The sequence below is a fragment of the Dendrobates tinctorius genome, unplaced genomic scaffold, assembly GCF_039654945.1.
Source record: "Dendrobates tinctorius isolate UK_male_01 unplaced genomic scaffold, ASM3965494v1 ptg000003l, whole genome shotgun sequence".
Lineage (NCBI taxonomy): Eukaryota > Metazoa > Chordata > Amphibia > Anura > Dendrobatidae > Dendrobates > Dendrobates tinctorius.
This window is the reverse complement of record NW_027361671.1, coordinates 43,280,937-43,303,404: the sequence shown is the minus strand read 5'-3', so window position 1 is coordinate 43,303,404 and position 22,468 is coordinate 43,280,937. Positions and strand designations below refer to the sequence as shown.

Genomic DNA, 22,468 nt, shown 5'->3' with positions numbered 1-22,468 from the left:
TAAGAAACAATGAGTGTTACAATATAAGAGACACCAAGTACAGCCATGACAGTACAGGGCTGAAACACAGCCCAAATGACTGGACCCCGACTGATCAGACATTGATGACCTACCATAAAGATAGGTCATCAATCAAAAAGTAATGGAAAGCCTCTTTAAGGATTAAGCACTACAATTACCTCAAGGTTGCATTGTTTTCTGTGCACGGGTGGATTGCAGGAACACTAAGAACAAACATGAAATGGGAACAACTCTTCTACTTAAGTAATGACAGCTATTATTTCGTGTAGAGAAGGCATACATTTCATAGAAAGCCTTCATTCACATCCATGCTTGTCAAATTCATAGAAAAGACACAGAAGTAAATGAGCAATTTGCTTTGAACCATTTTAGATTGGACAGCTTTTACGGAAGGACGTTTAACTCCCAAAAGGGTAAAGAGGTGATAACATTTGTCAGATTCCCTATTTAAGAGTGTATTCTCTGTTATAAACACATTTTTAGATGTGTAATTACTAATAGGAGGCGTTATGCCATGTTACGAGACTGTTTCTCCTTTTACTAATAATCTCTGTAGGATTGCAAATCAGCAATAACTTGTCAAAGAACCAGACGCTCAATTCTCCAACCTTCACTTTCCCCTACAAAATCTCTGAGTGGGTCCAGTGCACAGAAAAGGGATACGGTCACAGTCTACTGCAGTGAGAGGCTTACAGGCTACAGATGGGGAGAGTGGGAGCCTGAAGGGTATTACACAGCTACAGTCAGCAGTATGGCAAAAAGCCGTCTACATTTCAAACACTTTTGTAACTAGAGTTGTGCTTTACAGATAGGTCTATGCATCTGATGAGCATTCACAGGAGGAGCAGCCGCCCGAAGGCCCTGAGCCACATAACTAGTTTTGTATTGGGGTGACTCTGTGAAGCAAAAATGGACTTCTAGATAACAATGGACACAGAATATGTAGCATTTAAACAGGCTTGTAACTGAGCAGAGATGAGCATACTAGGACAACACCTTCTCAATCTGAATATTTGCCCCTGTTAAAATAATAACACTTATACTCACTTCTGGGACCGTTCGAGCACTCGCGTTCCCGGGGCTCACGTCACATTGTTATATCACGCGAGCTCTGTGCCGGATCAGTGCCAACTTCGCTGTCCCCGCCTTTGGACAAATCGAACATAAAGAGGAAGTCAGAAGGAAGCCGCAGCCAAGAATTCCAGCAGATGTTTGATACGTCCGATGGCAAGGACAGAAGTCAACACTGACTGGGCGGAGTGCTCACATGAAGTAACAACTTAACGTGAGCCCTGAGAACGAGAGTGTTGACACCGATGGAATGGCACTGGCACTGAAAGGGAGTATAATTTTTTTTTTTTTAATTTTAAATGGAGAAAACATTCAGATTATGAAGGGGTTGTCCTAGTAGTAGGTAACCACTAATTCTGCAGCTAGTAACAGGCAGGGCAACATAGAGGCTATAAAAGGCAAATGGCACAAAATGTTTAATGAAACCAAATAGCAAAAATTATTTTTCTGATAAAATAAATGCATAAAAAAAAAAGCACCCGTAGAGAGCAAAGAGAGGATCTAGACCAGGGAAAAACCAGAAGACAAATCAATCACTTCATCTAAAGCACTGGGTAAAATAAATTAAGGCTCTTAATACAAACAAGAATTATTTTCTCTTCACTTATAAAGACTTGTGTGTTTAAAGACTTGTGCGTTTAATGGGGGTAATTAACAGTCCAAGAAAGAATACAGAGTAAAGTGAAAACTGCACTGTTCCTAAATAATGTCCTAATTATGAAACTTTTACTCCATGACAGTTACACTACAATACAAAGCAGCAATTAAACATTAGTGTTGTGACGGTAAAGGCTTGTTTTTGCTGTCTGGAGGTTAGCATAGGACTTAATGTCCCAAGTTGCAGTCATTAGCAGAGCTAATAAAGGTTCCAAGGGCAATCTAATTATGGTACTTAATACAATTTGCTAAACTAACTACAAAACATGTTTCCTTTAACACCAATGATACTGCAGCTCCCAATAAGCCAGTCTTGGCCATGGATTGTGTAAACTAATACATATGACGAACAAACATCATTTTCTATAGGTGAGCAGTCCTTCATTGGTTTTCTACAGGCAGGACATGCAGAGATCACCATTCTATTCACCCACAAATACATCCATAACCTCCAATTCCTACTTTTATCAATGGGGCAAGTAATAAAGGCACTAATAGCATCAGGTCTAATGGGCAACACAACACAATGTACGTAAATTTTCTTCTCACATCCTATCCTCTCTACTGGCCCTGAGCAGAAACCAAAAGCAACCTTATACAAGTCTGCAATGATTTTTCTATTAAAGCATTTTCATTGCAATTCATTACATAAAGGCTGTAAACAGTGATTTTTTTTGCTGCAATATTGCATGCACAAAATCCACTGCATTTTACGGTAGCAGATTTGTACAAGTAAATCAGACCTCATGACAACAATTTCCAGAGAAAAACCTGCAGAGCAAATTAAATGGTGCATGGATACCACCATCAGTGCTATGTAAATGGTGAAATCTGGGTTAGGTCTACACTAACTTATAAAAAAAAAACAAAAAACAATTTTCAATGAAAGGAAAAGCACAGGGGCTGAAACTAAAAATGATCAGTTTTCAATTAATGTCTCAATGTAACCTGAATGTAATTAAATATATTTACAATGTGTTGTCACTTCTTCTAATTCTATAGTCCTATCTAGTAAGTGTATATCAAAACATATTTAACCACCTTTAAGGAATTCATGAAAACTAGAACAACTCTCAAAAAGAAAAAAAAAAATGGAGGCTTGAGCTTGATTCTACATTGAGAGACACAGATCCTAAAAAGTCATTGATGACCTTCATAACCTACAGCGTCTTCACAATGTATTGTTAAACAAACATATATGTGATTGCTATAGGAAGACTTGTAAATTTGTGACCACTCACATTAGGCAGAAGTAGTTTGATGGTTGACCAACCATTTATCAAATGACCATCTGGTTTCCGATTCTAACACAATGTTGCCATACACAATTTAGTCGATATTGGACATTCCAGACCTTCCACCTGGCCAAATATGTTCAATTATACTGGGTGACAAGCAAATAATCTTTCTGAAGATATTCCTTCAAGAAAAATTGCTAATGAAAGAAACCTTGACAATCTATCCTTTTGGCTGAATTAATAAATTTTCATCACCTACAATCTATTGTCCATGGGCACCTTAAGTCAAGTAAGGGTCCTCAAGTCAACTCACACAGTCAAGTATCAACTCCACACCATGTAGTATGAACTTAATCATGCACATCTGCATTAGGGTTCATGCAGACCTTTGTGCAACACGGGCCAAGCAGTGACTGGGTCTCTCGGCCTGAGCGAGACAGGCTCATATATTTCTATGAGGCAAGGACATTGAAGTCAGGAGACCTGTGGCCAGCCTGTGCATTGCAGTATGTGCTTGGACCATGTTGCATGGACGTCTGCATGAGCTCTAAGGCAGTGTTCACCTATATGTGGCTCTCCATCTCTTGCAAATAACTCCCAGTTGGCAAAATCCCTTAATATAGTGATATTCTCCTATAGAAACATTGCTTTTAGGGAAAAATATATCTATAACTCAGAGCCATACAGAACTGCAAATGGCATTGCATAGATATTCCATGTAACAGCCACAGTCTCCATTAATATATTTTAACAACCAGCCAAAGAATATGGGGTATATAAATTTAAAAGTAAAATAAGACCTTAGTAAATCTAACCATACAAAGATATCGACGTAATTTATAGTAAACACTTCACATTTGCTATTTTAGACCTTCAAATACTGATTTCAGTATGATTAATAACGTCAATGGATGTGCCAAATGGCGGTAACAATTTAGAGGTTGTGCATATGTATGATTTGTCCTTCAGAAGAAATCATCCTTCATGGTGCCTATGTGAAAAAGCAGCTTCTTTGGCTGCGACTACTGCAGTAATTAGTTTAATTAAATCCAAAAGTTGTCACCCTCTGTCCAGCGCTTCGACGCTCATTCTTTTTGATGTGCAATTAAACAGCTCCAGAATTGTGTCACTGTTACCAACCAATTTAGCATTATGTAAATGGATAGTGGTTAGCAACGTCAACTATTTAATTAATAAGGACTGAGAATAGTTTTCTATGTAGTTTGTTGCTCATCGGCCATGTTTAATTCAGCACTAGAATAATGTGAAGCTTTTATGACAAACTGAGGGTCTAGAAAACAACTTATGATATAGTGTGTAAAATGAATTAGAAAAGAAATGGAAAATGCCATTTTTACATATCATATTCTTAAAGTTTAGGTTGTGCTTCCATTATGGTCCTGGGGATTTAACATTTCCAATAATAAAGTTACAGTAAAAAAAAAAGTAAAAAAAAACAAAAACAAAACTGTATCCTACGGAAAAATGACAGACCCATGATAAGTCATTAGGATTGAGAGGGATTCACTTGAAAACCGATCCATCATTACTCTCACAACTAAAAACGGAAGCCAGGACACTAATGTGAACAGAACCTGAAATGTATGTAAAAATGTTCAATCATCTTTCCTAACTATTAAATGCCATATATGTTGCAAAATTCTGCAAAGTTCTGATTATGGTAGCGCATTCTGGGTACTCAGATGACATTTAAAAGCCCAGAATCTATTACAGAAATCCAAGTGGTGCAGGTAAGCCACATTCACACACCAAGAAGAAAGCAGTGATATCTGAAATCTTACTTTGACAGTGACGGGAGGAGGAAACCACTTAGATATCAAATAAATAAAGGACACCATGCACAAAGTTACCCAATTTTGTTTGTAAAAGTGTTGACTATAAAATGTTGTACAAAGGTAAAATTTTAACAAATACTGTATCATAGACACGTGCCATGGCCCTTGGCCATTTTAGCCATCTAAGGAAAATGTCCACAAAGAGACGTGCAAATAAAACATTGTAACATTAGGCTGTAACATTTCTGCCAAAAAGTTTACGACCCCTGCCCACCCACCTACAGCAAACTGTTCTGAGGTCTAAAGTTTAAAGACAGCAAATTCACCCTAGATCTCTCTACATCTAAGAAAACATGATTTATTTGGGTGACTAAATGTCTGACAGTTGAAGATGAGATCCCACCGATCACCAGAACTGTGGTCCTATGTCTGATTGGAGAATACGAGATACAGGACGTATATTATCCCGATCAGTGAGGGACCCAGTGATCCAATGTAAGTGGTAACTGTGGGGCAACCATTAAAAGAGCTTGCATATTATATGTATTTTTTTATTCTAGGTGGAGATAAAATTCAGTTAATGCATTCAATGAAATAGTATCTTTGGCCTTGGGTTAACCAAGGGTATTGCATCAAAAAGAAAAAGTGCACAACATAAATAGGATTTTCAGCGTTATATTTGGCCCAGGATAACTAACTACACTGTATCTATGGACAGGAAGTAAAATTCCTGCAATAAAGTACAAAGCATAAATCTCCAACATTTCATAATGTCTAATAATGGATGTGTTCAGTCGATAGTGCGCTATTGTCTGCTGTGAAAACTCATTATTTCCTACAATGTGTCAATAATGTGATATAAAGAGACTTAAGGATGCACTCTGTAGAGATACAGAGGCTTCTAAAATGAAGGCAAAGAATCCGTGCACCACAATATTAAATGGATGGCACATTCAGAAGACAACGGGGAGATTTATCAATACTGTCAGACAGTGCAAACTAGACCAGGATGTCTTGACATTTGTCAAAGTTGTCATGACATTTACATTGTCTAGTGTAAATTATGTGGCTTATTTTGTGCCAGAAATGTGCAGCAAAATGTTTGCACCTTTTTAGTTGCACAATGTGGCATGTTAGGCTACCCCCCCACCTCCACTTTTTGCTAAGCCACACCTCCTTGTCAGAAAAGGTGAAGATTATACATATGGTGACGATCTTGAAGGATAGGGTTTTTTTTTGGCACAAGTTGCACCAGAATTCTGGCACATTAAGTTTGATAAATCTCCCCCAATAAGTTAGATTTCAGTTGATGATCATGGTGCGGTTCAGTAAAAAAGGCACACGCAGATTCACTAGACAAGATGACAGCAGCATTTGGTAAATGCAGTGTGCTTAAAAAAAATGCCAGACTGAACTATTATGCTACAAGGTAAGTGTCCATCAATGAGTTTGGTACTATGTAATTTTCTTTTTGATTGAAGAAAGCTCTTTCTGCATCTCAATGAACTTCGGGCGATTTTCTGGCTTGTACTCCCAACATCGCTGCATGATTTTAAAAACTTCTTCTGGGCACTTCTGTGGGGCAGACATTCGATAACCTGCATGTAAAGTAAATGACAAGAAAATGATGGAACACGTAATTGCATTTTAAATGTAATGGCTTTTTAAAAAAATAAATAAATAAAAATAAACCTAAATAACTAAAAAGGTCTACACCTTAAAGGGGTTGTCTGGCTTTGGGGTACAAGTCTACAGCTACTCTCTGCAGACTTGTAAATCCTCAAAGGTCGTGCGCTGTACACTGAGGATTCTCGGATGCTGGTCATGCAACCGCAAGTATGTGATTTGCATACTTCCGTCCACATTCCGACTAGACATGTCTGGCCTCGCTCAATACACTTGTATTGAGCGAGGCTGCAAGCATCTAGTTGGCACGTGACCGCAAGTATGCAAATCGTTATACTGTAACTTTGATACAGGCCCATATTTTTTATGATTTGACCAATCGCCCATGTCTCACACAAATAACGCAGAGCAGTCTAAAGACACACCCCAGAGAATCATGTGACCAACACCTCATTGATAAAGGTGATCAAAATTAGCAATAAAAAGGTGCATATCTCTAGAACCATATGGTGGATTAAAAAAAATAGGGATTTTTGTGGTACTCTTCGTAATATCCTTTTCTCCGAGACACAGGAACGTGGGTGTATGCTACTGCCGCTAGGAGGCTGACACTAAGTGACCAGAAAAAAAAGTTAGCTCCTCCGTAGTATAAACCTTCACGCTGGCTCTAAGCGAAACAGTTCCGTGCAAAAGCAGTAGGAGAACAAAAAAATCAACTTTAACACAGGTACAACATGTCACCTATCAAAAGGAAAACAAAAAAAGAGCCATCAGACTGACAGGGTGGGTGCTGTGTCTCCCAGTGGGCGTCTCGGACAAAGGATTTTACAGTGAGTACCACGGAAATCCCTATTTCTCCTTCGCCTCATTGGGGGACACAGGACTGTGGGACGTACTAAAGCAATCCCTGGGTGGGAAACTGATCCAACGGTTTAAACCATAAGCACCAATTGTCTATAGGTGCACCACCACTGCCTGGACAATCCTTCTGCCCAGACTTGCGTCTGCTGAAGTCTGAGTATGGACATTGTAGTGCTTAGAAAATGTATGTGGACTAGACCAGGTTGCAGCCTTGCAAACCTGTTCTGCTGATGCCTGGTGCCGAAGGGCCCAAGAAGCGCCCACTGCCCGTGTGGAGTGTGCCCTGATCCCTGCTGGAACAGGTGTGTCCCTGACGCAGTAAGATTCCTGAATAGCCAAAAAAAATCCACCTGGCTATAGTTGACTTTGAAGCAGCAAGTCTCTTCTGACGACCCTAGGGGAGCACGAACAGCGTGTCTGTCTAATAAAAAGATGCCGTCTGTGACACATACCTCCTTAGAGCTCTCACAAGATCCAACGTGTGAAGGGCCTTTTCCACACAGTGTACTGGTGTTGGACAAAACGAGGGCAAGACAATGTCATCGATAATGTGAAAGGAGGAAACGACCTTTGAGAGAAAAGGAGGGGACAGTCTGAGAACCACCTTATACTTGTGAAAGATCAGAAACGGGGCTCAACAAGATAGAGCAGCTAAATCCGAAACCCACCTGACTGACGTTATAGCAACAAGAAAAAACACATTCCATGAGAGGTATGTTAATGAGACATACTGCAGTGGTTCGAACGGAGATTCCTGCAGAGCACTTAGGACAAGGTTAAAGGTCCCAGGCGTCAAGGGGGGTTCCATAGGGAGGTACCATGTGGAAGACCCCCTGAATGAAAGTTTTTACCTGCAGGTTGGAAGCAATCTTGCGCTGAAATAGGACAAATAAGGCTGAGATCTGTCCTTTGAGAGAGCTCGGTGCTAGACCCGAGTCCAGGCCAGTTTGGAGAAATTCTAAAATGTTGGGAATGGAGAAAGTGAGCGGAGGACGACCTCAGTCTCTGCACCATGCAAAAAAGACTTTCCAGGTGCGGTGATAGATATGTGCTGAGGCGGGCTTCCGGGAGCCAATCATTGTGGTGACCACATCCCGGGAGAACCCGGCTTGGGTCAGGAGCCAGGATTCAATGGCCAGGCCGTTAAACACAGGGCCCCTGAGATCTGGTGGTAGATTGGACCTTGGGAAAGTAGGTCCAGACGATCTGGTAGCCGCCAGGGGACCTCGGCAAGTAGTTGCACTAGCTCTGCGTAACATGCCTGACGAGACCAGTCTGGGGCGACCAACATTACTGGGACCCCTTCTGACTTGACCTTCCTGATGACATTCGGAACCAGTGTTAATGGAGGAAACATGTACGTGAGGTGAAATTGGTTCCACGGTGATGGCCTGTGGATCCCGGGACTGAGCGACAAACTCGGGCACCTTAGCGTTTAACCTGGAGGCCATCAGATCCACATCCGGGGTTCCCCAATGTTGACAAATTTGTCTGAAAACCTCGGGATGGAGAGACCACTCCCCGGACGCATGACCCTGCTGGCTGAGAAAGTTCTTTATGCCCGGAATTTGGACTGCCGAGATCACCGAGTGATTCTTCTCGGCCCAGCGGAGAATGTCTTCCCCTTCGTGCATGGCCGCCCTGCTGCGAGTTCCTCCCTGGTGATTGATGTAAGCCATGGCTGTGGCACTGTCCGACTGAATCCGGACGGGGCAACCCGCCAGATGATGAAAATGCCAGAAAGCCAGCCAGATCACCCGGTTTTCTAGGATATTGATAGGGAGGAATAATTCCAGAAGCAACCAATGTCCTTGGGCCGTAATGGTGACGGAAAGCAGCTACCCAGCCGAGGAGACTGTTGTCTGTAGTGACCACCAGCCAATGGTCCGGGTGAAAGGACTTTCCCTGAAGGGAAAACTCCACGTCCACCACCTGAGTGCCTGCCTGACCTGGGCAGACAGCTGGCACAGGCAGTCGAGAAAACGGGCTCTTGTCCCAAGTTGCCAAGAGGGCATGCTGCTGGGGATGAAGATGAAGCTGGGCAAACAGAATTGCTTCCATCGCTGCCACCATTTTCCCCAGGACCCTCATGCCAAAACGGATGGCACGAGGAACTGGCTGGCGGAGTGCCTGGACTGCTTGCTGGATGGCTAGGGCCTTGTCCCGAAGGAGAATTACCAACCCTCGGGAGGTGTCCAAAATCACTCCTAAGAAAGAAATCTTCTGAGCTGGAACAGGGGAAGACTTTTTAAAGTTTACCAGCCACCCTAGGCGGGAAAGCGTATCCAACGTGATGTTGACACATTCCTCGCAAGCTTGGAAAGACGTTCCTTTGACCAGGAGGTCGTCCAAATATGGCAAGACGACTATGCCCCGAGAATGCAGGATGGACATAACAGCCGCCATGACCTTTGTGAACACCCTGGGGGCGGTGGCTAGCCTGAAGGGAAGGGCTGTGAAGTAGTAATGTAGGCCATGGACAGCGAAGCGTAGGAACCTTTGATGCGAGGGAAAAATGGGAATATGAAGGTAGGTGTCTTGGATGTCGAATGAGGCCAAAAATTCTCCCTTTTCCATTGATGAAATGACGGAGCGAAGGGACTCCATCCGGAAATGCCAGATTTTGACAAATCTGTTTAGGAGCTTTAGGTCCAGAATGGGCCTTACAGTTCCCGTCTTCTTCAGGACCACAAACTGATTGGAATAGAACCCCTGGAATTTTTCATTTTCTGGTACTGGAAGGATCACTCCGTTGTGGCGGAGTGACTCAATGGCTTTGAAGAATGCCCGAGTGCGCGCTTCCGCGTTTTGGAGGTTGGTTGACAAATTCTATTTTGTACCCAGAGGACACCAGCTCCCTGACCCAAGCATCGTGCACAACATTAAGCCAGACATGGCAAATCCAAAGCAGGCGACCGCCTAATCTGCTGGTGTCGACCGGAAAATGCCTCGAGTCACTTGGTTGAAAATCTGTGGGACCTAGATCCCTTCGATTTGGACTGGTGGGAACAGTTTATCCCCAACGGATTGAATCTATATGAGAATTGAAAGTCTCTGCCCTAAGTGGAGCGACCCGAACCGGCGGAGATCCGTTAGCCAAGGATAGCAGGGTTTTAGAAGCCAAGCCCGACAAGGGTGGATCTACTGGAGGGGATTCTGCCCATTATTTGCGGCGACCAGGAGCAAACTGGTATCTTGCTTCAAGAGCCTTCTGCCCTGAGAAACGTTTGTCTGGCTTTTTCCTGCGCCGCTGCACTATGTCCTCAAACTCTGGGTGAGTGCTGAACACTCTATGAGGCAGTTTGGCCCGTTTAAATGACACCTTGGGCCTGTGGCCAAGGTGGATTCATCGTCAATCTTTAGGGTTTGATTGATGGCCTCAATGAGACTCAACTGTCTCCTGGTAACCAGGCGCATCCAAATTGAGGGGCCCATCTGAATCAGAATCCGAGTTCTGCTCGCTATCGTACAATGGTGAGGGTGAGCGAGAGACGGAGCTTACGGATGCCTAGGCACCGGATGGGCCAAGAGACGGCGTATGGGTTTGTTTCCCCAACGTCTGTCTAGAGTGAGAGCGGCCCCTGCAGGCCGATGGATCCTGTGAGGTGGAGGATCCTTCCAAAACAGGCAAACCACTGTCCCTGCCCCTATTTGGGGCCTGAAGGGACTCAATTGCTCTTGTTAGAGATGCCATAGACTGCGACAGAGACTAAGCCCATTCAGGGGGACCAGGTACACTGGGCTAAGTCGCAGTGGAGGGCTCCTGGGCGCGTTCGAAATCGCAGGTTTCGCATAATCGTTTGCTTTGCGCCTGCGGAAAAGCAGACCGACAGGAGGTACATGAGGTGAACACCACTGTATTTGTCTTGGTCCTTCTGGACATGCTGTACCTCTTATGCTGATATGGCCTGCAGTTGCTGGGGAAGTGTATAAGCAGAGTGTAGCTTTAAAGAGATTAGAAAAGCCTCTAAAAAAGGCGCTGCAAAAGGGGGCGCAGCACTTACCCCGGTCCTTTGCCCATGAGCATCCTGGATGGCTGCAGTAAGTCCTGCAGCTTGTTCCTGGATTCAAAAACAGTGAAGCGCCGGTGTGTGGGCGGGCCCACCAGAAATTGATGCGTTGGGGGTGGGATATCAGTCCACGGCCTTGTACAGGCCGAAGCCGGGGCCTAAAGTTCCGGTAGCGGCCGGAGGACACAGGGGTGGCGTGCTGCGCCGGGGATGCGGGTGGCGCGCAACGGAAGTGGCTGGAAGCTGTACTCCCTGCCAAGGGGAAACGCAGGGCTGCAGGAGCCCTCCCAGACCCCCCTCCTTCCCATGCTCCCTGCTAAAAACCATGAAACGCTTCCGAATTGAAGATCCACCAGGGGAGGGGGCTGTTTAAAGGACGGTGCAGGCACCCTTAATCCGTCTTCCCCTATAGAGGATGAGAAGAGGGACTATCTGCCTCCTTCCATCATCGCAGTCTCAGCATTGGTGATGCAGTGGGAGCCGCACGGACTAGACTATTTTGCCTCTGTACAGCCTAGAGTTTCTCTACCTTAGGGTGGTCAGGGCTGTGTCTGGCATAGTGGCCCACGTCGCAGGAGAGGGTACGTTTAGGCGACACACCACATGCACGCCTGTTGTTGCTTTGGGGAGATCGGACCCTTTCAGTAGGGGACAAAAAAAAAAAGAATGGTCTGAAAAAAAAACAAGTGTGCCTCCTATGGACACTAAGCATGAACTGGTTCGCTTAGAGCCAGCGTGAGGGTGTATACTGTGGAGGAGGAGCTAACTTTTTTTCTGTTCACTTAGTGTCAGCCTCCTAGCGGCAGTAGCATACACCCACGGTCCTGTGTTCCCCAATGAGGCGAAAGAGAAACATAAAAGTAAAGCCTCTGTCACACATAGCGAGATCGCTGCTGAGTCACAAGTTTTATGATGCAACAGCGATCTCACCAGTGAGATCGCTGTGTGTGACAGCTATCAGCGACCGGCCCCACCTGCCGGGTATCGCTGATTGTTCAGGAAAGGTCAGGACTTTTTTTGGGTCGCTGGTCTCCCGCTGGCCAGCATGCATTAGTGCATGTGGCAGGCGGGAGAGCAACGACCAGCGATCAGCGCGCTGGTAACCAAGGTAAATGTCGGGTTTCTAAGCAGCGCTTAGAAACCCGATGTGTACCTTAGTTACCAGCGCGCTGATGCAGGGAGCTGGTAACCAAGGTACACATCAGGTTTCTAAGTGGTACACATTGGGTTTCTAATAGGTGCGTGTCACTTAGAAACCTGATGTGTACCTTGGTTACCAGCTCCCTGCATCAGCGCGCTGGTAACTAAGGTACACATCGGGTTTCTAAGCGCTGCTTAGAAACCCGACATTTACCTTGGTTACCAGCGCGCTGATCGCTGGTCGTTGCTCTCCCGCCTGCCACATGCACTAATGCATGCTGGCCAGCGGGAGACCAGCGACCCAAAAAAAGTCCTGACCTTTCCTGAACAATCAGCGATACCCGGCAGGTGGGGCCGGTCGCTGATAGCTGTCACACACAGCGATCTCACTGGTGAGATCGCTGTTGCATCATAAAACTTGTGACTCAGCAGCGATCTCGCTATGTGTGACAGGCTTTACTTTTATGTTTCTCTTTCGCCTCATTGGGGAACACAGGACCGTGGGTGTATGCTACTGCCGCTAGGAGGCTGACACTAAGTGAACAGAAAAAAAGTTAGCTCCTCCTCCACAGTATACACCCTCACGCTGGCTCTAAGCGAACCAGTTCATGCTTAGTGTCCATAGGAGGCACACTTGTTTTTTTTTCAGACTAACGTACACAGTGAAGCCGCGCGCTTGGCGTTGCTGGTGCTGATCGCTGGTGAAGCTGCCTGTTTGACAGCTCACTAGTGATCATGTAGTGACACACCAGCGATCCTGACAAGTTGATATCGTTGTCAGGATCGCTGGTGAGTCGCTATGTGTGACGGGGCCCTAAGACTGGGGACCAGTGGTAGCAAAATAAAAGCAAACATTGGCCACTTTTGATCTGGTGACAGATTCTCTTTAACAACTAATGACCTATTTTTAAAATATCAAACAAATAAAGCAGCAGTCTGCAACGCTATAGCATGCAAACATGAATTATGAAAATTGAATCGCATTACTGCACTAGAAATATGAAAAATTGAGAATGCTTAGCGCATAAATTGGTCAATTCATGTGTACCTGGCAGCCATGTTTAGGTGATTCTTGTTGCCAGGACCTAATACCAATCCTCTCTTAGTCTACATCTCTCTGGGAACCTAATGTAAATCCTAATGTATTAGCCTTCTGACTGAGCACTCCGCCCCTTAGCCTCAGGAGTTTTTAATTGCAGCATGATCCTACCCCTCCAGAGATATAGACATCAGTCTAAGGGTACCGTTACACATAGCGATGTCCCAGCGATCCCACCAACGATCCGACGTGGATGGGATCGCTGGGACATTGTTAGCTGATCGCTGGTGAGCTGTCACATAGACAGCCCCTCCAGCGATCAGGACCAGCGAGCACGCTGGTTACCAACGTAAACATCGGGTTTGTAAGGGCCACGGGGCCCTTACAAACCCAATGTTTACCCTAGATACCAGCGTGCACTGCAGGCAGGGCAGGAGGTGGAGGCAGAGCGGCGCAGACAGACCGGCGTAGCTCTATCTGCTACTCCGGTCTGACAGAATGGAGTAGCAGATAGCAGAGCTACTCCGGTCTGTGCGCCGCTCTGCTTCCACCTCCCGCCCTGCCTGCAGTGCACGCTAGTATCTAGGGTAAACATCGGGTTTCTAAGGGCCCCGCGGCCCTTAGAAACCTGATGTTTACGTTGGTAACCAGTGTGCAGCGTCGCTCATCGCTGGCTCCCGCTGCCACACACAGCGATGCGCGCTGGCCAGCAGGAGACCAGCGATGAAAAGATGGGCAAGGACGATCCAGCACGATCAGTGATACCCCGCGGGGGGGGGCGCGATCGCTGCTGGATGTCACACACCATCGCTGTGTGTAACGGGCCCTTAAGAGGATCACATTAAGTTCCCGGAGAGATGTAGACTGCATAAGAGAGGATTGGCATTAGGTCCTGGCAACGAGAATCGCCTTAACGTGGCTGCTAGGTACACATGAATTGACCAATTTATGCATTAAGCATTTTCAATTTTTCATATTTCTAGCGTTGTAATGCAATTCAATCTCTATGTTTGCATGAGTGCTGCTTTATTTGTTTGATTGTATAGGAGTTGGCTACTCTTAGTAAGCCACCTGTTCAGACCTAATTTATGTTTGGATGTGACAGTTTTTTTTAACTATTTTTAGGATAGGCCCTCAATATGAGATTGGTGTGACTATCAGCCAAAATCTGCCCCTGCATCAACTGGAACTAAGCAATGCACGGACAGAACACACCAGCCTCGTGAATTGCTTAGTGGCAGTGGACAAGTAACTACAGCACATTTACTCGAATGGGAGATAAACTGCAGTACCCGGCAACAATCACCAAGAAATATTCAGGGCTGCATTTTTTTCTTTATATCGCTTCGTTCCAGTCGCTGTCAGAGTCCTATCAATCTCATATTAATGACCTATCCTAAGGGTACATAATTTACTGAAAAATTGACTGTAGTTTTAGCACACTGCAAGGCTAAAAAGGTAAGGAAGGGGCGATTTGGCTTTGGGTGCATGCATATTTCTGGATTGGTTTTTCGGAGCCATGTTGCTTTTCTAGAACCTTCGAGCTACTAGTAATCTGGAAACTTTGTATTCCCAGTCAAGTCTGTCAGTGAAAAAATAATCTCTAATCCAGTTCATCTCAAAGTTGTTTGATGGGGTGGAGGTTAGGGCTCTGTGCGAGGAGTCCTTTCACAGCAACCTCACTCAAACATACCTTTATGGACATTGCTTTGTGCACGGAGACACCATGCTAGAACAGAAAGTGTCTTGGTATGCGGAGACTAATCGGTCTGAAAAGCAACTCCATATAGTTTATCCCTTCTCCACAAAATTTTACAGTTGGAAAAAGGCAGCAAAATGCGGCGGTCAGGCAAGTAAAGATTTCCTGGAATTTGCCAAACCCAGACATATCAGACTGCAAGATAGAAAAGTGTGATTTGTCACTTCACAGTTTAGTGATGGTGTGCTTTACAATGTTTGTAAAGGCAGACTGTGTGGTGAAGAGCTGGATTTACTTGCGGTAATGGAACGGAACAAAAAAAAAGGCGTATCAGAATACTCGGCCATATAGCGTATGTGAATCGTATTTTGGAACGCTAGCAGTAATTATAATTTTTATTCTACTTGTTTTAACTCTCATTTCTCAACCTGTTTTCACCTTCCCGAGTAGGACAAATTTAAGAATTCTCACCAGAGTCATTTTATTTGGTAATAAACATTTCAATGCATTCCCGTGAGTCTGAGTTTTTTTTGGGACACATTGTACTTTATGCTACTAGTAAATTGAGGCCGATATTTTTTGTGTTTATTTGTGGAAATATTGGAATTTTGTCAAAAATTTTGATTATGTCCAACTTTCAATTTTTATACCCTTCAACCAGATAGTGAAACATAAAACCGTTAAAGCGAACCTATTAGTAAGTTAAGAGAACTACAGACATTGTCATGTTGCTGCTGTTATACTGATTAAATGATACCTGGGGTGAAGAAATCAGTCTTGTAGTTCTTGTGTAATCAGTGTTAGAAGTTTTCAGGTAATGATATCACCATGATCTGGGGCGGGACTGTAGGCAGGGTCTTATCTTCCTGCACTAAGCCAGAGAAACCAAGGAAATGCCTGCCTACAGAACGCCCGAAGCACAAACATGTTCTTCATCATAGAGACAGACTGTTTACGCTTCGGGGAGGGCATGTCATTATTTTAGCCCCCAATTTTTTATTTTAACAAGGGTACCAGGAAAAAATGAAACCCAAAATTTGTTGTGCATTTAGCTTTTGTAAGTGCTAATAGAAAAAAATGGACCTCAGTTTATTGTGCAATTTCTCGTGAGTGCGCCAATACAACATAATGTAATCGGGAAATACTTTTTAAACATAGTGCAAAGTTCAGAAGGGAAGTGGTGCCATATTATATTTTGTTTTGGTTTGAGGGTGACGTCACATTGAGAGAGGCCCTAACGTGCCAGAACAGCAGAACCCCCCATAAAAGACACCATTTTAAAAACTACACCGCTCAATAAATTCATCTAGGGGTGCAGTGATCATATTGACACCACAGGTGGGTCACAAAGTTATAATATTGGGAAGGGAAGAAAAAATAATTACATTTTAACTACAAATACTTTGTTATAGCCCCAGATTTTACATTTTCACACTGGGAAGTGGGTAAAAATGTCCTACAATATCTGCTGAATATAGAAATATCCTATATTGCATCCTGGGGCGCAGACTTTCCTAGAATAGCTTGTGGACTCCATATGCAGAGCTCCTAAGTGCTAAATATAATGGTACTTACAGTTAGGTCCATATGTATTTGGACAGAGACAACATTTTTCTAATTTTGGTTCTAGACATTACCACAATGAATTTTATGAATTGGGTGAAAAGGGTGGTTTACACGTTCATGACCAGGCCAATTTTTACAATTCTGACCACTGTCCCTTTATGAGGTAATAACTCTGAAAAGCTTCCGTGGATCCCGGTGATTCTGACACTGTTTTCTCGTGACATATTGTACTTCATGTTAGTGGTAAAATTTCATTCAAATAACTTGCGTTTATTTGTGAAAAAAACGGAAATTTGGCGAAAATTTTGAAAATTTTACAATTTTCCAACTTTGAATTTGTATGCCCTTAAATCACAGAGATACGGCACACAAAAAACTTGATAAGTAACATTTCCCACATGTTTACTTTACATCAGCACAATTTTGGAACCAACATTTTTTTTTTTGTTAGGAGGTTATAAGGGTTAAAAATTGACCAGCGATTTCTCATTTTTGCAACACCATTTTATTTTTACGGACCACATCACATTTGAAGCCACTTTGAGGGGTCCATATGATAGAAAATACCCAAAAGTGACACCATTCTAAAAACTGCACCCCTTAAGGTGCTCAAAACCACATTCAAGAAGTTTATTAACGGTTTAGGTGCGTCACAGGAATTTTTTGAATATTTAAAAAAGAAAATGAACATTTAACTTTTTTTCACTAAAAAAATACTTCAGGTTCAATTTTTTTTATTTTACCAAGGGTAACAGGAGAAATTGGACTGCAAAAGTTATTGTGCAATTTGTCCTGAGTACGCTGATACCCGATATGTGGGGGGGAACCACTGTTTCGCCGCATGGCAGACCTCAGCAGGGAAGGAGCGCCGTTTGACTTTTTCAATGCAAAATTGGCTGAAATTCAGATCGGACGCCATGTCGCGTCTGGAGAGCCCCTGATGTACCTAAACAGTGGAACCCCCCGCAAGTGACCCCATTTTGGAAACTAGACTCCCCAAGGAGCTTATCTAGATATGTGGTGAGAACTTTGAACCCACAAGGGCTTCACAGAAGTTTATAACGTACAGCGGTACAAATAAAAAATCATTTTTTCCACAAAAGTGATCTTTTCACCCCCAATTTTTATTTTTCCAAGGGTAACAGGACCCTAAAAGTTATCGTGCAATTTGTCCTGAGAACGCTGATACCCCATATGTGGGTGTAAATGACTATTTGGGAGCATGGCAGAGCTTGGAAGGGAAGCAGCGCCATTTGACGTTTTTGGCTGGAATTGAGATCGGACACCATGTCGCGATTGGAAAACCCCTGATGTACCAAAACAGTGGAAACCCCCCACAAATGACACCATTTTGGAAACTAGACCCCCCCCAAGGAACTTATCTAGATGTGTGGTGAGCACTTTGAACCCCCAGTGCTTCACAGAAGTTTATAACGACCGGGCGTGAAAATAAAAAAATTGTAGTTTTTCCACAAACATGATCAATTAGTCTCCAATTTTTTTATTTTCCCAAGGGTAACAGGAGAAATTGGACCCCAAAAGTTGTTGTACAATTTGTCCTGAGTATGCCGATATCTCATATGTGGGAGAAAACTACTGTATGGGCACACGTCGGGGCTCGGAAGGGAAGTAGTGACGTTTTGGAACGCAGGCTTTGATGGATTGGTCTGCGGGTGTCACGTGCGTTTGGAGAGCCCCTGATGTACCTAAACTATTGAAACTCCCCACAAGTGACCCCATTTTGGAAAATAGACCCCCCACGGAACTTATCTAGATGTGTGGTGAGCACTTTGAACCCCCCAGTGCTTCACAGAAGTTTATAACGCCTGGGTGTGAAAATAAAAAAATCATTTTTTTCCACAAAAATGATATTTTTGCCCCCAATCTTTTATTTTCCTAAGGGTAACAGGAGAAATTGGACCCCAAAAGTTGTTTTGCAATTTGTCCTGAGTATGCTGATACCCTATATGTGGGGGTAAAACACTGTTTGGGCGCATGGCAGAGCTTGGAAGGGAAGGAGCACCATTTGACTTTTTCAACGCAGAATTGGCTGGAATTGAGATCAGACGCCATGTTGCATTTGGAGAGCACCTGATGTGCCTAAACAGTGGAAACCCCCCAATTACAACTCCAACTCTAACCCCAACACACCCCTAACCCTAGCCCTAACCCTAACCCTAACCCTAATGGGAAATAAATACTTTTTTTATTTTATTATTTTTCCCTAACTAAGGGGGTGATAATGGGGGTTTTGATTTACTATTTATGGCGGTTTTTATTTTTGGCAGCTGTCGCACGCTAAAAGACGCTTTTTATTGTAAAAATAGTTTTTGCTTCACCACATATTGAGAGCTATAATTTTTCCGTATTTTGACCCACCGAGTCATGTGAGGTCTTATTCTTTGCGGGACGAATCAACGTTTTTATTGGTACCATTTTCGGGCACGTGACATTTTTTGATCGCTTTTTATTCCGATTTTTGGGACGCAGAATGAACAAAAACCAGCGTTTCAAGAATTTCTTTTGGGTGGGTGTGTTTACACCGTTCTGCATGCAGTAAAATTGATAAAGCGGTTTTATTCTTCGGGTCAGTACGGTTACAGCGATACCTCATTTAGGTCTTTTTTTATGTTTTGTCGTTTTTTTGCAACGAAAACAATTTTATATAAAAAACAATTATTTTTGCATTGCTTTATTCTGCGAGCTATAACTTTTTTATTTTTTTGCGGATGACACTGTATTGCGGCTCGTTTTTTGCGGGACAAGATGACGTTTTCAGCGATACCATGGATATTTATATGCGTCTTTTTGATCGCGCGTTATTGCACTTTTTGTTCGGTGGTATGATAACAAATCATTTTTTGCTTCGTTTTTATTTTTATTTTTTAAGGGGTTCGCTAAAGGGGTTACCTAATGGGACAGTTTTATAGGGCGGGTCGCTACGGACACGGCGATACCAAATGTGTGTACTTTTATTGTTTGGGTTTTTTTTTATTTTCAAAAAATGAATTTATTGGGGAATATATTTTTTTTTACTAATTTAGCGATTTTTTTAAAAATTTTTACACTTTTTTTTTTTTTTTTTTAACTTTATTACATAGTCCCAGCATCAGCAATCTGTCACAGGCAGTTCTGCAGACTTCCTCATGCCTGCGTTTTGCAGGCAGTGAGGAAGTCAGCTCCCTACAGGCCCCCGAAGGCCCCCGTCGCCATCTTGGATCCGGGGGCCTGTAGGGAAGGAGTCCCCCGCAGCAGCGCTGCACATTGCGCTGCCGTGGGGGGCTCAGGGAAGCACGGAGGGAGCCCCCTCCCTGCCGATGCTTCCCTTTAACCCCCGGTACACCGCGATCGTGTTTGATCGCGGTGTACAAGGGGTTAACGTGTAGGGGGCGGACCGTGACCGCCCCTGACACATTGTGCCGGGTGTCAGCTGTGATAATCAGGTGACACCCGGCCGCGATCAGCGGCGCTCACCCCGTGGGTGCCGCTGGTCGCATTAGACGTACTATCCCGTCCTCGGGAATTAAGTCCCAGGGCACATGGACGGGATAGTACGTCTAATGGCAGAAAGGGGTTAAACAAAACAATTCAGATGCAGTTGAAGTTCAGACTTTCAGCTTTCATTTGAGGGTATCCACATTAAAATTGGATGAAGGGTTTAGGAGTTTCAGCTCCTTAACATGTGCCACCCTGTTTTTAAAGGGACCAAAAGTAATTGGACAATTGATTCCAAGGCTATTTCATGGACAGGTGTGGGCAATCCCTTCGTTATGTCATTCTCAATTAACGATATAAAAGGACTGGAGTTGATCTGAGGTGTGGTGCTTGCATTTGGAAGGTTTTGCTGTGAAGGAAACGTTCGGTCAAAGGAGCTCTCCACGCAGGTGAAACAAGCCATCCTTAGGCTGTGTGCCCACGTTGCATTTTTTTAAGCATTTTTGAAGCGTTTGTGCTGGATCAGACGCCTCACAAACGCTTAAAATAAGCATCCCATTCATTTTAATGCATTTTGGCCTTTTTGTGCCAATTGATGCGTTTTTTTCCACATAGGAAACGCTTAGCGGCTAAAAACGCAGCATGTTCATTATTTTCCGCATAAGTCTGTGTTTTTAACTATTTCCTATGAGTCCAGAAGACGAGCGGAAAAAAACACATCAAAAACGCGTGGTTTTTGTGCAAAAAGCATGCAGAAATAAAACGCGCGTTTTCTGGGAAGGAGTCCAGTTTTGTGTCAGGTTTTAAATGCTAACGTGGGCACATAACCTCAAGCTGCAAAAACAGAAGGAAAAAAACCCATCCGAGAAATTGCTACAACATTAGGAGTGGCAAAATCTACAGTTTGGTACATCCTGAGAAAGAAAGAGCACTGGTGAACTCATCAATGCAAAAAGACCTGGGCGCCCATGGAAGACAACAGTGGTGGATGATCGCAGAATAGTCTCCATGGTGAAGAGAAACCCCTTCACAACAGCCAACCAAGTGACCAACACTCTCCAGGAGGTAGGCATATCAATATCCAAATCTACCATAAAGAGAAGACTGCATGAAAGTAACTACAGAGGGTTCACTGCACGGTGCAAGCCACTCATAAGCATCAAGAATAAAAAGGCTAGACTGGACTTCGCTAAAAAAACATCTAAAAAAGCCAGCACAGTTCTGGAAGAACATTCTTTGGACAGATGAAACCAAGATCAACCTTTACCAGAATGATGGAAAGAGAAAAGTATGGAGAAGGCGTGGTACAGCTCATGATCCAAAGCATACCACATCATCTGTAAAACACGGCGGAGGCAGTGTGATGGCTTGGGCATGCATGGCTGCCAGTGGCACTGGGTCACTAGTGTTTATTGATGATGTGACACAGGACAGAAGCAGCCGAATGAATTCTGAGGTATTCAGAGCCATACTGTGTGCTCAGATCCAGCCAAATGCAGCCAAACTGATTGGTCGTCGTTTCATACTACAGATGGACAATGACCCGAAACATAAAGGCAAAGCAACCCAGGAGTTTATTAAAGCAAAGAAGTGGAATATTCTTGAATGGCCAAGTCAGTCACCTGATCTCAACCCAATTGAGCATGCATTTCACTTGTTAAAGACTAAACTTCAGACAGAAAGGCCCACAAACAAACAGCAACTGAAAACCACCACAGTGAAGGCCTTGCAGAGAATCAAAAAGGAGGAAACACGGCGTCTGGTGATGTCCATGAGTTAAAGACTTCAGGCAGTCATTGCCAACAAAGGGTTTTCAACCAAGTACTAGAAATGAACATTTTATTTACAATTATTTAATCTGTCCAATTACTTTTGGTCCCTTTAAAAACAGGGTGGCACATGTTAAGGAGCTGAAACTCCTAAACCCTTCATCCAATTTTAATGTGGATACCCTCAAATGAAGCAGAAAGTCTGAACTTCAACTGCATCTGAATTGTTTCGTGTAAAATTCATTGTGGTAATGTCTAGAACGAAAGTTAGAAAAATGTTGTCTCTGTCCAAATAAATATGGACCTAACTGTATATACAGCTCTGACAAAAATTAAGAGACCACTTTCAAATGTTCTGTTTGTCTGATTCTTCTCTTTATAGGTATATTTTTGAGTAAAATTTAAATTGTTCTTTTAGGGTATGTGCACACGTTGCGGATTTGGCTGGGGATCCGCAGCAGTTTTCCATGCGGTGTACAGTACCATGTAACCCTATGGAAAACCAAATCCGCTGTGCACATGCTGCAGAAAATTCCGTGC

The 22,468-nt window shown here is 43.7% G+C and overlaps 1 protein-coding gene across 4 annotated transcripts in view; it reads right to left on the bottom strand.

Moving 5' to 3' along the window:
- Positions 1–3,441: 3,441 nt before the first annotated feature.
- FER (FER tyrosine kinase) overlaps positions 3,442–22,468 on the bottom strand; it is a 416,817-nt gene continuing 397,790 nt past the window's right edge. For all 4 annotated transcript variants that reach the window (XM_073548571.1, XM_073548350.1, XM_073548410.1 and 1 more), the window contains exon 21: positions 3,442–6,381. In XM_073548571.1, the coding sequence (XP_073404672.1) occupies positions 6,239–6,381 (143 nt within the window). In that variant the 3' untranslated portion in view covers positions 3,442–6,238. The remainder of the gene's footprint in view (positions 6,382–22,468) is intronic.